The sequence below is a fragment of the Juglans regia genome, chromosome 9 (genome assembly GCF_001411555.2).
Source record: "Juglans regia cultivar Chandler chromosome 9, Walnut 2.0, whole genome shotgun sequence".
Lineage (NCBI taxonomy): Eukaryota > Viridiplantae > Streptophyta > Magnoliopsida > Fagales > Juglandaceae > Juglans > Juglans regia.
The window spans coordinates 17,596,764-17,612,473 of record NC_049909.1 but is presented as its reverse complement, the minus strand read 5'-3'; the positions used below and the strand labels follow the sequence as shown (position 1 = coordinate 17,612,473).

Sequence of the window (15,710 nt, the reverse complement as noted above, 5' to 3'; positions counted from 1 at the left end):
GAGGTTGAGCAGATTTTTTATTTGGGAGAAGGATGTTTCCCACAAGTTAAAACAAAGAAAGTAGTTCAAAAAAAAAAAAAAAAAAGAAAGAAGTAGACAAAGTGGACCGCACGCGCATCGTAAGTTCCTAACACAACCTAACGATTACCGAAGAGTCAATCAAGGCCTGCGGCCAATCGTATTCAGTCACGACAACAAATCAAAACCTGCGGGTAATTGTATCTTTGCCCACTTTCCTTTGCTTCTCCTCCAAGCAAAATATTAAAGAGTAGACAGAGATAGGGATACAGACTATGGAGGACAAACAAGCTTATGAGGCGAAGACCGCCGACTTGAGGGATCCAGAGTCAGCTCCATATTTATTAACGGCGTCGCATCCATACTGTTGCCTTCTGTTATCTGGACGGGTTTAGGTTTTAAATTCTCGTCGTCGGAAGCTTTTTATCCTGGATGTCAAATCCCTGATCCCCCTAAATCTTTTTATTTATCGCAGGTAACTCTCTCTCTCTCTCTGTTCTGACGTTGTCTGGAAGTGAATTTAACTTTGCGGAATCGACATTTTTTCGGTTATTTTGCTAGAAGGGATTTGGTTCTGTTTTCTTTGGTTTTGGGCTCAAATCGGACAGATCGGGGCCGGTTCCGACTGATTCTTGTTTTTGACTCGTTTTTGTTATGTTTCTCTACTTAAGAGCTGCTTTCGTGAAATTTTCTCGTTTCATTGCACAAATTTTCTGTTTGTGTTTTTGGGATAATTTTTTTAAAAATATTTGTACAGAAACTAGTGGGTTTCATGTTATGATTTGAAGACCAGAAAATGTAGATTTAATTATTTGTATTATATTTTTAACAGATCTGATTTTTATTTTTCGGGGTTACATGAATTTTGTGTTATTAGAGATGCGAATTTTAACTAAGTAAAGGGATACAAATCCCGAAATTGTGATGTATAATTTTTTTATTGTTTGGTTGCCGCCAAGCTCGAAGAGAATAAGGGGACGTATGGACACAGTCTGGAGACATGAAATTCTTAAAATTTCTAATAATTTCATTCCTAGAATCCTAGGCACCAAACGCTTTCAATTTCAAATTTTTTCATCAACCATTATTTAATTATTATCCAAACACACAAACCAATATAATTTTTACAAACTTCAAAATAAAATACAAAAATTAATATAACTTTTATCAACTTCAAAATAAAATTATATTTAAACAAAATTTTAATTTTATAATATTTTTATTTAACTTTTTTTCTCTTTTCCCAAAACTCAATAAATATCTTAAGTGAAACCATTCTAAACGGAGTCGAATTTTCCATCTTTCAAACTACCGCTCTTTTAGGTAGTAAAAAAGGGAAAAAAATGAATAGTTAAAAGGGCGAACTCGAGTGTCTACTGGAGTCCTGCTATCTTTTTCGGGAAATTAATCCATATTTTTGTTGCGAATAAATTGAATGATAGAATTGGAATATAGCGTGTGCTTGTTTTGTATAACGTTTTAGTTTCGTCTTTTTGTTCAATATTGAGAGTACAAGCTATTGTTTTATATCATTATCTTTATTCCATGAATCCATTTGTATAGGAATTTAATTTTTTGACACTTGTTATTGGATGGATGCTATTCTTAGGTGCAGAGCTTTTTTGGGCTGTAGATTAAAAAAGTGGATTTTCTTTCTTGAGTTTTATTGAGGTAATGGAAAAGAGGAACATGTACATCATGAATGCTAACTGCCGTGCTAGGTATGTGTTGTTCCTGAGGTTACTATGTAAATTTGTGTACGATTTTTTTGAAATATCTTCTATGCCTGCTTACTTGATTGTGTTTTTTCACTTTCTAGTGAAGATTTCTTACTTGTAAATAAGTAAAATAATTATCTTCAATGCATTAGAAGTATTGTATATGTGGTCTTGTTTAAAGCTGTATCACCTTACATAAGCATGATAGTCATGTTTGACTTGCATAGTCCATCCTTATGCCGGATGTAATCATGAGTCAGTATAAAATGGAATTATTAACCAAAGTGATTATCTATTTATAACGAACAATGGTGGAACCATGCAAGCGAATGAGCATATCACTAAATTAGCATGCCTAGGCTATGCTCTTGTATATGTCGTTTCTACTTGGGCCTTTGTCTATTTTATGATCAATAAAACATTGTTTACCGATAAAAAAAACCATGCAAGCGTATGGGTAATCTGTTAGTGATGTGTTTAATATTTTTTGTAATGATGTCTGTTATGTAAGTGGTATTAGCTCATTGCTTGTTTTCAAAAGTTAGTGTTTGCAAGAGAAATATATGTTTTTCAAACTCAAGGGAAAATAATCCATTCTAATTAATATATAAACTAATATAATATATTAAGGCAGAAACCAAGACTTAGATGGTTAAAATTGTGACAAGCATATACCTATTCCAAAAAATTATGACAAGCATATACCTATTCCAAAAAAAAAAAAAAAATCGTGACAAGTTTCACTTGAAGAAAGAGATTCCATGTGTAAAGGGACTTGTAGGTTTCTGCAACTTCCAGTGACCCTTCCCAATGTCTCTCAACTTGCTGTTCCAGAAAATAAAAGTAAGAAATCATCTGTGTTTCAACGTATGCCTCCTTCACTTTCATTGCCTGTTTTATTTCTTCTCTCTTAACGTTTTAAAAACAATAAACAGTGGGTTCAAAGGGACGAAGATACAAAAATAAACAGGAAAATCCAAAAATAAAGGGAAAAATATTGCCTCTTTGAAACTGATTTGTTAGTGAGAGAGCTCATTGAACTTATTTGGAACTTGTTTTTGATTAGTGCATTACTTGTAATCCTGTTCAGCGAACCATATGTTGATATGATTCTTGGTAATGTTCACTTCACTTCTATCTTGGTGATAGATTTTTTAGTGTTACCAATTTTAATGAATATAACTTGGAGATGATTTTAAGCATTAATTGTGATAAAGCTAAATCCAGAAATCTGCTTGTCAATGAAGAAATGAGCTTAACGCTAACCATCATTGCTGCTACAAACTCCTGAGCACTTCTCTTGACATAACGACATACTCTCCCATACTTCTGTTATCACAATTGTACCATGTCAATTGCCTCTTTACCAAGGCCACTCTTTTAGCACACACAATTGTGTCTATTGCTTGTGCATCTGTCTGAATATGACATCAATCTGTCGACATCCTCTAATTTGTTTTGCTGGTTCAACTTTTCTTGTTGACTTATGTATGGCTTTCATTTTTATACAAGTTAAAAAAAAATTCGAAGGATGGTTTTATACATATCACAGATATTCTAACTAGTTTCTACCTTTCAGGGTTTGCTATAATGGTTCAGTTTTTGCAAGACTGGTTTAGAGCTAGACTTTTATATTACTTGTATAGTTGAGCTTTTAGATTTAGACTTGTGGATAGATATTGGTCAAGATAGAAATGGAAGCAAAAATCGTGAAGGCATCGGATAGAAGACAGAAAGTTATGCTTGATCCAAAAAGAAAGCGGTCGACCATGTTTCCTGCATATTTAAATGGAATTCACCGAGCAATGATACCACAGTGCACCACTTTGGATTTATTGCAAAATAAGCTTGGAAAGCGAAGGAAATTGGATGGATGCAAAAGCAAGCTTATGCGTAATGGGTCTAAAAACAAGCTCATGAATCATTGGTCTAGTGTTGGGAGATCTTCACATGGACGTTATTCAAATTATATGAAAACTGGTACACCTAAGCGTATAATGTTTTATCAGAATAGTGAATGGATTGATTTTCCTCAGGAAATTGTTGATATGGTTAGGGAGGATTTTCATGTAAAGAAGGCTACTATGGAGATTGAGTTAAATGAGCATTGTTTCGTGCTTGATTTTTTGCATATGTTTCAAATGGACTTAAAAACTGGTTTACAGCAACCAATTGCTTGGATTGATGAAGCAGGCAGCTGCTTCTTTCCAGAAATTTATGCAGAAGATGAACTCTGTGACTTCCATCCACCCAACGGTGGAAAATATCAATTCCCAGGGATTGAGGAGTCTTTTGGGTCTCCTGAGATCAAACTGCAGCTGGAAATTGAAATAAATGGAGCGGAACAATCTATTAAGGAATGTAGTGGGGAGTCTAATGCTCTGGTTAAGCAGATTCAAATCAATCGTAAACCTGCTAGCAACCACTACGATCTAGATGTTGAGGGGAGTTGCAATTTAGAAGCTGGTGCAAAAAATGACGAGGCTGTTCAGGAAAATAAACTGATGAAGGTAGATTTAGTCACCGTTCCTGAATCTGAAAATGAAGAATTTGATTGTGTTGCTGTGCAAAAGACGTTCCTTACTGGTATGGGTGCTTTTTGTAGTGCTGACATTGTTGAGATATACCCTTGCTCAAGTACTTTGATGCAAGCTCGGTTTGAGCTTTTCCGGAAGCAGGTAGAACTAACCAAAAAGTGTCGTGGGGATGCGAATGTTCGATATGCATGGCTTGCTTCTTCTGAAGTGGAGCTGCCTACAGTAATGACATATGGGCTTGGTCATTGTGGACCTTCCACAATCAAGTCTATGCATGGCATTGGTGTTCATCTTGCAGCTGCTAACAGCTCTTACACAAGGTTTGGAGTTTTTCTTTTGTGGCCCATTAAAAGTATAACATGGAAACTTTAAATATTGTATTTTCAGCAGCAATGATGAGAAATTTCTTCGATAAAAAGGAAACCTTTATTGCGACCGATAAAAAATGAAACCTTTATTGCGTACTAGCGACTTCCACTGGAGAAGTTGAGAATTTTCTGTTCCCGCTGGGATTGTTGTCCCTTTCTTCAATACAACTGGCCACCTCTTGTTTTGGCAGTACTCCATAGATCATGTTTGGGAACCAAAAGTTTCTCAAAATTTCCTACTCTTAATCCAAACATTTTTTACTCCAAAACAATCTCAATCATTAAAACATCGCACCTTGATATCCATAACAAAAAAAACTAAAACAACGTTCACCTTTTTTTTTTTTTTTTAAATCCTCACGAAAATTTTATTCCCTTCATATTTTCAATGGTGTCCACGACTTTGATCAAACTCATATAACACCTCTCAAAAACTCTCTCAATCCAAACAAGTATTGAGGAGTGTGTTGGGGAATGTACATTGGCTTATTTTTCTTTTTTTAAAAAAAAGGTGGTAGATGATTTTGAGTGGGCCTTTGTTGATGTTTATGGGCAAAACTTGGATTGGTGGGACAGGCCTTGGTGCATTGGTAGTGGCTTTGGGCTTGGTCTAGATTGGATAGGTTTCTAATTTCTCCCTCTTGGGCTTTGTTCATGATTTCCTTGTATCTATTTCTGCTCCCTAGCTAGGTGTTTTCTATTGTATACATCTAGTGTACTTGGCTACGCCTATTGATATTAATAAATTTTTACTTACCAAAAAAAAATTGTCCCACTACTTCTGCAAAATCCCATAAGATTTTCTCAAAAAAGTCTTACATCCCCTTACTCTTATCCTTGAAAAAGAAGAAATAAAGAAATTAATCTGGTATGGGATGGAATACATTATTATTCTTTTATGATTTGTGTAGTTTACCTTTGATACATGTTCCCTTGTGTTACTGCTGTTTTTTCACTCAAGTTATACATCATTTTATTATAACAACATGCATGTTATCACTATTCTCCCCATCACATAGTAGATGAAAGGTGAACTGAGTCACCAACACATTTTAATAAAGCAAATAATATTCTAAAATAACCTCAGCAAAGCCAAAAAAGTAGGCTCAAAATTGAAAAAAATGTGCAAATGTGAAAAAAGGTTGGTTCAAATTTAGGAGTCACATGGGAAATTAGAAATAAATGCAGTAAATTTTTGAAACTTCCATCTATTTTGCGACCCCTAAAAAAATCATCTACCGTCGGGATGGAGGGAATGGACTAACAATATTTTCCTTAAGAAAGGCATGGGATGCACCATTATGATTGTTATTACCACGTCTTATTAGTTCAAATGACAGAGTTCTTTTGATGTAATCATTTGTCATTGTCCAAATTATCATTTTCTTTTTACTTTTGAGTTTATTAGTATTTAGACAAAGATTGAACATTTTCATTTGATTACAGTGCAAGTCAATGTGATGTTGATGAAAATGGGGTACGGAATATGGTATTTTGTCGAGTGATATTGGGAAATATGGAGGCCGTTTGTCCTGGCACTAAACAATACCGTCCCAGTTGCAATGACTTTGACAGTGGAGTGGATGACCTTCAAAATCCAAGATTTTATATAATCTGGACCATGAATATGAACACACACATCTATCCAGAATTCGTTGTCAAATTCAAGATCTCTTCCAAAGCTGAAGGTGAATATCACTCCTTGAGTGCCGTTTTGTTTCATGATTTCACTTCTCCTTAACATTGTGAAAGAACTTGTGTTCTCACATTATATAACATAATATTCATAACCCCAAGGGGTTGGCCCAAGTGGTGAAGGTCTTGGTCTTGGGATATCACTCCCTTCAAGGTCAAGGTTCAACACCTCATAGGTGCAAATAATCCTTTGGGGCCACACCTCCTGGTAAAAAGCCAGCGATTTAACCAGTTCTGTGTAGGAAAACTTCTGAGGGTGCGGTGCACAGGACCATGGTTTACTTTGTAGGGGTGCATCCGCAGGGTCTGCCTTGGAGAGGTTTCCTGACATAAAAAATATATATATATATATATATAACATGATATCCGTGATACTTATTTGATTTATCACAAATAAACTAGTTGATCCCATTGCCCAATTTCTGTTTCAAACCTGTACGGAAAAGGTTTAGAAGTTGTTAGCTTTAGGAAACAGGATTCATCCGTGGATCGTAGATATCTCCTTTTGGTTGGGCTTTGTTACATTCAAGAGATGATTCATCACTGCAACTACTGTCTATTGAGGTAGCCAGCCGGGCCTCCTGCAGATGCTGTATGGATATCGTGGATTTTTTTATTCAAGTTTTTTTGGTACTTGAGCACTAGTGCTGTATGTTGTTCCTACAGGGCTTTTGGTTGGAAGTGAGACTAATCATGCTGTTTCAGGGATTACTAAGTCTTGTCATGTGACTCAGTGCCAACGTTTAGAGTCTCCCACAGTTGATGTGGTAAGTTAATCTATCAAATGGTGCTTGAATTCATATATCCTTTATTTTGGTTTCCCCAATCCATTTTGTTGGGTGCTTACTGTTGTGTACTTGGACTGTGCCTGTTGTGCTTTTATTGAATTTGCTTTTACTTAAAAAAAAAAAACTTGTTCTCTATTAGGAGAGCATAAGTCAACCAATTTCAAATTCTGGGAAGTCCGAGGGGAAAGCTGCTAGTCTAGGTTCAAGCAGTACAAGAACTTGTAAATCCACTTGGATGCCCTTTCCCATGTTGTTTGATGCTATCTCAGATAAAGTTCCTCCAAAGGCCATGGAAGAAATTAAATTGCATTATGGCTTGTTCAAGGTATGTTAGGAGAATTGGTATATGCTTTTCCACGCTAAAAGAAAAAAAAAAAGAAAAAGAAAAAATAACATTTTCCTCTCAATATTCTGTTTTGATTGAATTATCTTTACTTTTGCTACATAATTGTTTTTTTTGGATAACCAGGCAAAGAATATGGTGCGCGATGAATTTATCAAAAGATTGAGATTTATAGTTGGAGATACTTTGTTAAGGTCTACAATCACAAATCTTCAATGCAAGGTATGATTCATACTTCTAGGTTGATTTGATTTGAAAAGTTCTTTATGGGCTCTTGGTTAGCAGTGCTTGCTTGTTGCAAGGAGTTATTACTTATGTGCATAAAAAGTGTGGCCTACTAAGGGAAGTGGGGAAATGTTACATTTACAAAAACAAAGGGATTTAAACATCTCCTTTTCCACGTTGGAAATGTTTAGTAGTTTGTTCAGTGACAAATTTATTTGTTTGGATTTTTATGTTCCAGCTAGGTCAACTAGGAGCAGTTAGTTTTGGTGGTTTACTTGTTGGTAGGCTCATTTTGGTTTTGGAATGGTTGGTTCTGCCAGAATTAAAATCTATTTGGTAGCTTGATGAAGGTAATCTCCATTTGGTAAGGAGTTAGTGGCATACATGAAGTCTGGTCATTTTAATCATGAATTTATGTAATTAGATTTTGATATGTTAAAGATACACGAGGCAATATGACTTTTTGCATTTGATTGCAAATGGCAGTCCAAATGTGGCAATGCATTTTAAGTATGAGCGGAATATGTAATTCAAGGATGGGATTGTGAAACAATTATTAAAGTTATTTGGTGTTGCGACATTAATAAAGGGTCACATCAGATGTAAAATTGTAGCTAATGTAACTTATTAAAAAAAAAAAAATTGTAGCTAGTGTATGGTTATATGGCCTAAGGCCCTCATATCCGGTTCCCAGCGGGTAGGGTGCTACCACCTCAAGTTGCCCCCTCTCCTATCTTTTCTTACCTAGCAAAAGAAAAAAGAGTATGATAATATGCTCAACTTTTTGAAAATTTTACACCACAAAGTAACTTCTCATTGGACTGGTATTTCGTCAGGTCTAGCTTTAGATTACAGTAAATCCCAAGTGGTGAAGGCTTTGGTCTTGGGGTATCACCCCTTTAAGGTTCAAGATTTAACACCTCATGGGTGCAAACAATCATTTGGGGCCACACCTTCTGGTGAGAAGTCAGCGATTTAACCAGTTTCATGTAGGGAGACTTTTGAGGGTGCGGTGCACGGGACCGGAGTTTACTCTTCATGGGTGGGTCCGAAGGACTGTGTTTTGGAGAAGTTCCCCGACATAATAATTAAAAAAATAAAAAGGAAGAAGATTACATGAAATTTTGTGCGTCTATCATGCTCTCCAAATGACTTTCTATATTTTGAAAAACTATTAGAAGTATGAGAACTTCAGATTCATGTTAAATGGCATTCAATTTATGCGAAATTCGTTATGCATAACATGTACTAAATCAAACTCTAGGTGTTGGTTAAATCAAACCCCGTATATCATTTTATTCAACTTATAGGTTTTGAATTACCAAAAGATGGATTTAGGAGAACGCATGGCAAATGGAAATACAATACCCATACCCGGAATGTTCTTTTCTTTTCCCTTTCTTTGATTGAATGGTAGTAGTGGATCACACAATGGTGTTACCCCTTATTTGCCCTGGACCAGTGATCCTGTTGAGGATCACATTTCTTGATGTACCCCTAGTTAGTTCTACATGATGCAATTGGTCCTGCATGAAAAGTAAGTCATGGAATGGAGTCTTTGTTAGGATTTTGCAAAGGAAAACTATATATATGGCTGAGACTGGATTGAGTTGACAGATCACAGATAGCATACAAATTTTTGTATTAAAGGTGTCGAAAGTGCTTGGGGCACCGTTCATAAGAGAGTTCGTTTACACGGACCCGTGGCCCCAGCAATTCTGGGTATTGGTCATTTTGGCACTCTTTTCCAAGTTTCGGATGCAGCCTTCAAGTCACTGTTTATGGTACAATAATTTAAATTCATGTATTGCTTGAGGGACAGTCCAATCTAATAATGGTAAAATACATATCTTACTGGCTGATGCAGGTACCAACACAATCCAATTATGAACCGGAAGCGCCAAAGCCTAATGTAGAAAAGGTACAAGATGCCTTTAATTGACAGTGGTGCACTTGAACGTTTGAAGACGTTGGACATTTCAGTCCGTAAATGCGTCGACAGGAAGTTTTGAGTACCATGTTGGATGATTCTAGGTTTTTACATACATTGCGGAAAATATAAACAACCTGTTTTATGACTCTTTTTGCAACCATGTTTTAAATGAAGGGTACTTTTGTGAGATAATTTATAAAATAGTTATAATAAGTATTATTATCACTGTATAAAAATACCCTCATTTGAACATGATTGTGAAATTAGTTGTGACAAACGTTGTGTCTATTATTCCTAGGAGTTTAGGTAATAGTGGAACAAGAGGACTTAGAATCTGTAAGTGGCTTATCTTTGTCTATGAGCAATGCTAGACGTGAAAACTCGTGTTTGAAAGTCGATTATTTCTTATTAATTTATTTCTTCTTAATTTACTGATAGATAATCTATGGACGATTTACTCACGTATCTTATACTCCTATTGAGAAATAGGACTAAAATCTTAAGTTGAGAAACTTTAAAGCCACAATTTTTTGAAAAATTTGAGACTCTGTTTATATCTCTTATGTGCGTTTCTGTTAAGAGTAATGTTAGATACAGTTTTAGAGGTTGAATAAAAATAGGGTCGGTCATTAAAAAAATAATTTTTTGAACAGGAGGTAACGGGAAAAATAAGAGAGATTTGTTTCCTTTTACCTTATAGGTAGGTGGGGGTATTTATACTAGTGTTTTAAATACACAATGTTTTTTTTTTTTTTATAAAGTAAATTTAACGTATTGAGCATGATTTATCTTGATCATGTTCCTCTTGTGTTGCCCACCCTATGCTACTCTCTCCTCCATCTTGTAATCCTTATCCTAACAACTAGCAAGCCTTGCCCCTCGCCCATCTTAGTGGGCCTTTGGTCTTAGTGGGCTTACCTCAATTCTCAACATAAACAATCTGCTTTTTAATATTGTTATTATTATTATTATTATTTTGTGCAACTCAATTCTGAACAATATGCATTATATATCAAATCGCTTTCGGAAAATAGTCATTTGTGAATGGTCAAATGGCCAGGTTGGTTGTCCACATCTACTTGTATTTTACTAAGAGCAACTGTTGTCTCGTTCCACAGTTGCATATAAAACTCTCAGCACGCGTCACACATCAAGCCATTTAAAAATAAAAAAATAAAGCTACTCATCATCATCATCATCAATCAATGATTCAATTCAGACTTTCTGATAAATTACTTTTCTTTTTTTTCTTCAAAAAATAAAACAAAACAAAACAAACTCTTGCCTAGCTTGTGCTGTCAAACTTTTTCACCACTTAAATTAATTTCCTGTAAAATCCATGAATGATTTATGTTTATTGAAGAAAATGAATTGATTTACTTATAAAAAGAAAATGAATTGATTTGAATTAGAATATTATTGTTTACAGACAAGACGATATTTTGTGTCCATTTTTCTTTTTTAAATGATAAGATATTGGCAAAATATCGGGAGTTACGATTTTTTTTAACTCAAACATCATCATGCATGTTAAATTATTATTATATTAAAAATGAAGTTAATAAAAATAAATATATTTAATTTATATTGACGACAAAAGAGTTGACATTACAAATATTATTGGACCACTTGGCAAGAAGAGTATGTGGCTCCGATTGCTCAAAGGAGCAAGAAAAGTACATAACGACTATGTAATGTCACCACCATGCATGCATGCATGTATGTATACAGTAGTAGTTTAGTAGTACTCATGATGCATCATAATTTTTTAAAGAAAATTCAAATACTCATGGTATTGCCTATGATTAATTAAGTCATGTTTGCTAGTGCATTTTTATTTTTATTTCTTTAATTTTCATTTGCTAGCTGTGTTCTCGAACTTACCTTCATAGATCGGGCCCATGCTGCTTGTTGCCGGAAATGTCAGGTAGATAGGATCCAATGAACAAGCTAGCTAGCTAGCTTGTACGGGAATATATATATATATATATAAAGAGGGGAAAGAAGTACTAAAAAAGCTGCATGTTGATTAATTTCCAAAAATCGGTGCAGCATAAATTCTACCATATCATATTATATGCATACATATATATATATATATATATATATATATATATAAAAAGAGGGGAAAGAAGTACTAAAAAAGATGCATGTTGATTAATTTCCAAAAATCGGTGCAGCATAAATTCTACCATATCATATTATATGCATACATATATATATATATATTGATATCAAATCATATGTTAGATGTATGTACGGTTATTGTATTATTGTTGCATTGTACACCCTGCATATATATTAAATTCAAATGAATAAAAGAAACTTGAGAAGGTTTTCACATGAGCATATATATGATTTTCTTAATTTCTAGTTGATATATTAATGTACAATTGTGTTTTTTTTTTCTCTGTCTAAAAGTATATATATGTACTACATTTTCAATGTTTTAGTTTTTGAATTTTTGTACATAATTGGTACTAAAGACGTCTTTTACTTTGTATACGGTATTAGTGTAATTGATAAAATTTGGAGTGCCGTCTCTCTTTATAAAAAGAGAGAAGAAAAAAGGTCTACTCGAACACTATGTATGATCCAAATTAAAATGATCGACCATCGTAATGAAATTTGAAGTGCCACAAATATTTATTTTAACAAATTATCAAGAAAAGTAAGATATATTGAGACACCTCTCCTCCAAGAGAAGGAAATTAGTGCAAAAGTCTTTTGAGTACCCCCATTATATACATGAGGAGTTGATCTTATAATTAACATTATGGCATGTGTATGCATGCATGGATAAAGTTAGACCTAAACTTCTTAATTGCATGGCATGAACTCTAAACAAATCATCTTACCATTTTGGCAAGCTTCCAAGCAATTGAATTAAATTGATAAACTCTTCTCCAAAAATAGTCATACAACACACAAAGAACAACCCAAAAGTTCTTGCCTCTTTTTATTTACATTCATTTTTACTGTGTTTTTTTTTGAGGGGAATATATAATAAAAGTTATAAATAGTAGCCCGCCTTGAATGCCGGGCAGACAAAGACAGGACTGCTCTCAAAGGGGCAGGAAGTGCAGGAGGTATGGTCTCCATCATCCCCACTCTCTTCACTCATCCCAATACCCAATTCGAGGCCCCTCCTGCGGCCCTGCCTCATTAGACGTCAAACGACAAAGCAACAGCCAACAAGAGCTCGAGCTCGAGCTCGAGCTCTCCTCTTTCTGAAATCTGCAGCAATACAATGCAATTGCATGCTACTACGACAGTCCGTTCAGCGTGACGTCAATCATAAAGCAATAGATTGCAAAATGATTTTTGGCCTCCATCGGTCCTCTCTCTCTCTCTCTCTCATGCATGTTTCCTTCCCGTTGTCTCTGACATCGACCCTATGTGTTTGACCGTATTCCCTAACGCACCGTCGACATGTCACCCTCCGTTGACATGCGCGACAGTGGCTCTGAAAGCACGATTTTATCGCTTTATATGCTCTTTGTTCATCACGACGAAATGCTCGATCTCTTCTCTCTCTTTCTTGAGAAAGGAATGGCATCGTTAATGGCTCCGGCCCGCGAGAATCTCGGCTTATATTGCGTTGTGTTGTAGGAACGGTTTCATCTATATATACTGTGGACACGAGCTTTCGTCTTTTGTTCTCGACGTTCCTTCTTGTTCTTGTTAGTTTCTCCTGTGCCCTCTGTTCTTTGTCTGCCTTTCACATGTGCGGATGTATATATATTTATGTCAGAAAATAATTTAGCTTAATTTTCTGTGGCTAGCTTCCTTCAACAAACTTGTGATCCGTACGTACTAATTGCTAGCTAGATTTTGCATTTTTCGGTGCTTTTGATCTTTTCTTCTGCATGGTTTAATTAAATACTTTACCAATAAATTTAATCCACTTTGGATTTTTAAATATTTAATTTGCAAGTTAACTCTTGTTCATTTTATAGGTGTTATAACATATGTAAGTTTCCACACTATCAGGTCGCAAGAAAATACTTAGGGCTTGTTCGGAAACATATATCATCTCAAAATTCTCATCTCATCTCATTTTCTTTCTAAATATAATTTAAATATAAATATTTTCAAATTAATCATTACAATTTTATCAAACTTTCAAGTAAAAAATAAAAAATAATTTGATTTTTTCAAATCCACAAATAAAAATAATATTATAAAATTATATTATAACAATATTTTAACTTTATAATATTTTTTATTCAACTTTTTATCTATCATTTTCTAAAATTTAAAAAATATTTAACTCAAACTATCTCGCTACTATTCACAAATTATTTTACTACTATTTCAATAAATTCTCATTTCAAACGAGCTCTTAATAAACTCGACGATCAGAGAGAGAAGGGGTGGGGGGGGAATTTTTGCCAAATTTGGGTCGAGGACCATATGATCTTTCAACATCATTTTTTAAGATCGTACCCAAAAGGACCCAATGCGTCTGATTGAATTGAAAATCCTTGATCTAAATTTCTAAAATAATTGTACGCGGCCTATTTAAACCTGCTAGAAATTTAGTTAAGAGTAAAGAGAAATGTTTTAGCTATAAAAGAAATTTATAAAAGTAAACTAACAAATGATATGCTTTGATATGGTACTAGAGATTGTAAAATTAATTTTATTACAAATATATCATATGAATCCACGTCAGTGTGTGAGTTTACATTTATAAAATCTATTTTTGTTTGTAACACTACTCAGAATTAAACTAACAAGACCAAAGGGGTCCTAGACTACATTCATATCTCTATAGGCTAAAGTTCAATGATATTAGACTAAATGCATTAATTAATTCTACCCCATGCAAGAGTTTATTTGTTTACTCAGTCCATTGCCATAACCTTGTTATGATAATATATACTGACCAGAAAAGATATTTAACGTTTGCATAAAACTCTCCATGCACTTTGTAGAATGCATGGGGTTCTTTTCAAGTACATGCAGCATGCAGATCAAACGGAACGAAATGAATAATAATTAGCTAGCATTTGATGACGATTTCACTCATCACAGCTTTAAACCTTTTTAAAAGCATAATAATTAACAATCAAAATAGTACTTAATATTTTTAACAAACTAAAATTGAGAGGATACTTCCCGTATGCATGATCCCAGTACTGTCGGTTGATGAATTAACAGGCCATGCATGCAGATGGTAAGAAGATTAGAGTGGGGGCTATTTGATCTTAATTACTTTTTGTTGGTATTTGGGCTCAATAGTTATCTGGGTCACTCTCTTATACCAAGAACAGTAGCCATATGGAAAAGCCAGCTGCCTAAAGTATATATATATATATATATATATCATGCCAACCTTGGAAAAAAACAACATTAATCTGAAACTCTACTGATCATCGAGCAGAATATGTCCACAAAGGTGCTAGTTTCACTCTTTTTTCGCAACATTTTACCTTTATTATTGACCGTTCATGAAGGAGTCTTTTTGGACAAAGATTACATTATTGCATCATGTCCTTCACATGGCCGCTAAGGCTTTTGATCGTTCTGTCAATACCAAACACATCAATTAATTTGGTTTCCCAACCGCTATCGACTGCCATGCATGCATGCATGACCTTGCTTTGGAGGAGAGATATCTTCGGTTATCGAGCCTCAGAAGCGAGCTGGCTAAAACTAGTTTCATTACGCGGATGTATGCTATAAATGAGACTGCACGAATGCCACAAAGCAAAGCTACGTGACACGAGAATGCCAGAAAGCATGAAGCTCTCAGGAGGGGCAGGGGAAAAAAAGAAAAGAAAAAGAAAAAGGTTTCTCGGCGCAAGTCTGCAGCATTAATCATCTAGATTTATTGCATAAAAATTCCATGAATCCTGCTGTCACTTAATGACTTTACGTGGACCCTCACCACAACTTTTTCGTGCAAATTTTCTCGAGCTACTCAAAGCTCTGCAAATTCATGCATGAAACCAACTAGGCCGGTTGTAAAATAGCGTTACTCTCACAAGTCATTTTCCCATACAACAGTAGTCCGGGTCAGAGACGGACAGATCTGACGGCTGCAGGGTCGGTGAGGCATGAAATTCAATGAAAGGAA

At 34.9% G+C, this 15,710-nt stretch overlaps 1 protein-coding gene across 3 annotated transcripts; it reads left to right on the top strand.

The window, feature by feature from the left end:
• The first annotated feature begins 235 nt into the window (after window positions 1–235).
• LOC109014284 (inactive poly [ADP-ribose] polymerase RCD1-like) lies at window positions 236–10,060 on the top strand. 3 transcript variants are annotated; one of them, XM_018996693.2, is made up of 8 exons: window positions 236–493; window positions 1,628–1,739; window positions 3,316–4,593; window positions 6,088–6,329; window positions 7,003–7,103; window positions 7,264–7,449; window positions 7,594–7,689; window positions 9,560–10,060. In XM_018996693.2, exons 3-8 carry the CDS (start codon window positions 3,431–3,433, stop codon window positions 9,632–9,634), a joined length of 1,863 nt encoding a protein of 620 aa, XP_018852238.1. In that variant the 5' UTR covers window positions 236–493; window positions 1,628–1,739; window positions 3,316–3,430; the 3' UTR covers window positions 9,635–10,060. The 3 variants fall into 3 exon arrangements, with proteins under 3 accessions (XP_018852238.1, XP_018852239.1, XP_018852237.1); XM_018996694.2 differs by lacking the exon at window positions 9,560–10,060 and adding an exon at window positions 7,931–9,553 and having other exon boundaries at window positions 269–493; window positions 7,042–7,103; XM_018996692.2 differs by lacking the exon at window positions 9,560–10,060 and adding an exon at window positions 7,931–9,553 and having other exon boundaries at window positions 270–493.
• Window positions 10,061–15,710: the final 5,650 nt, after the last annotated feature.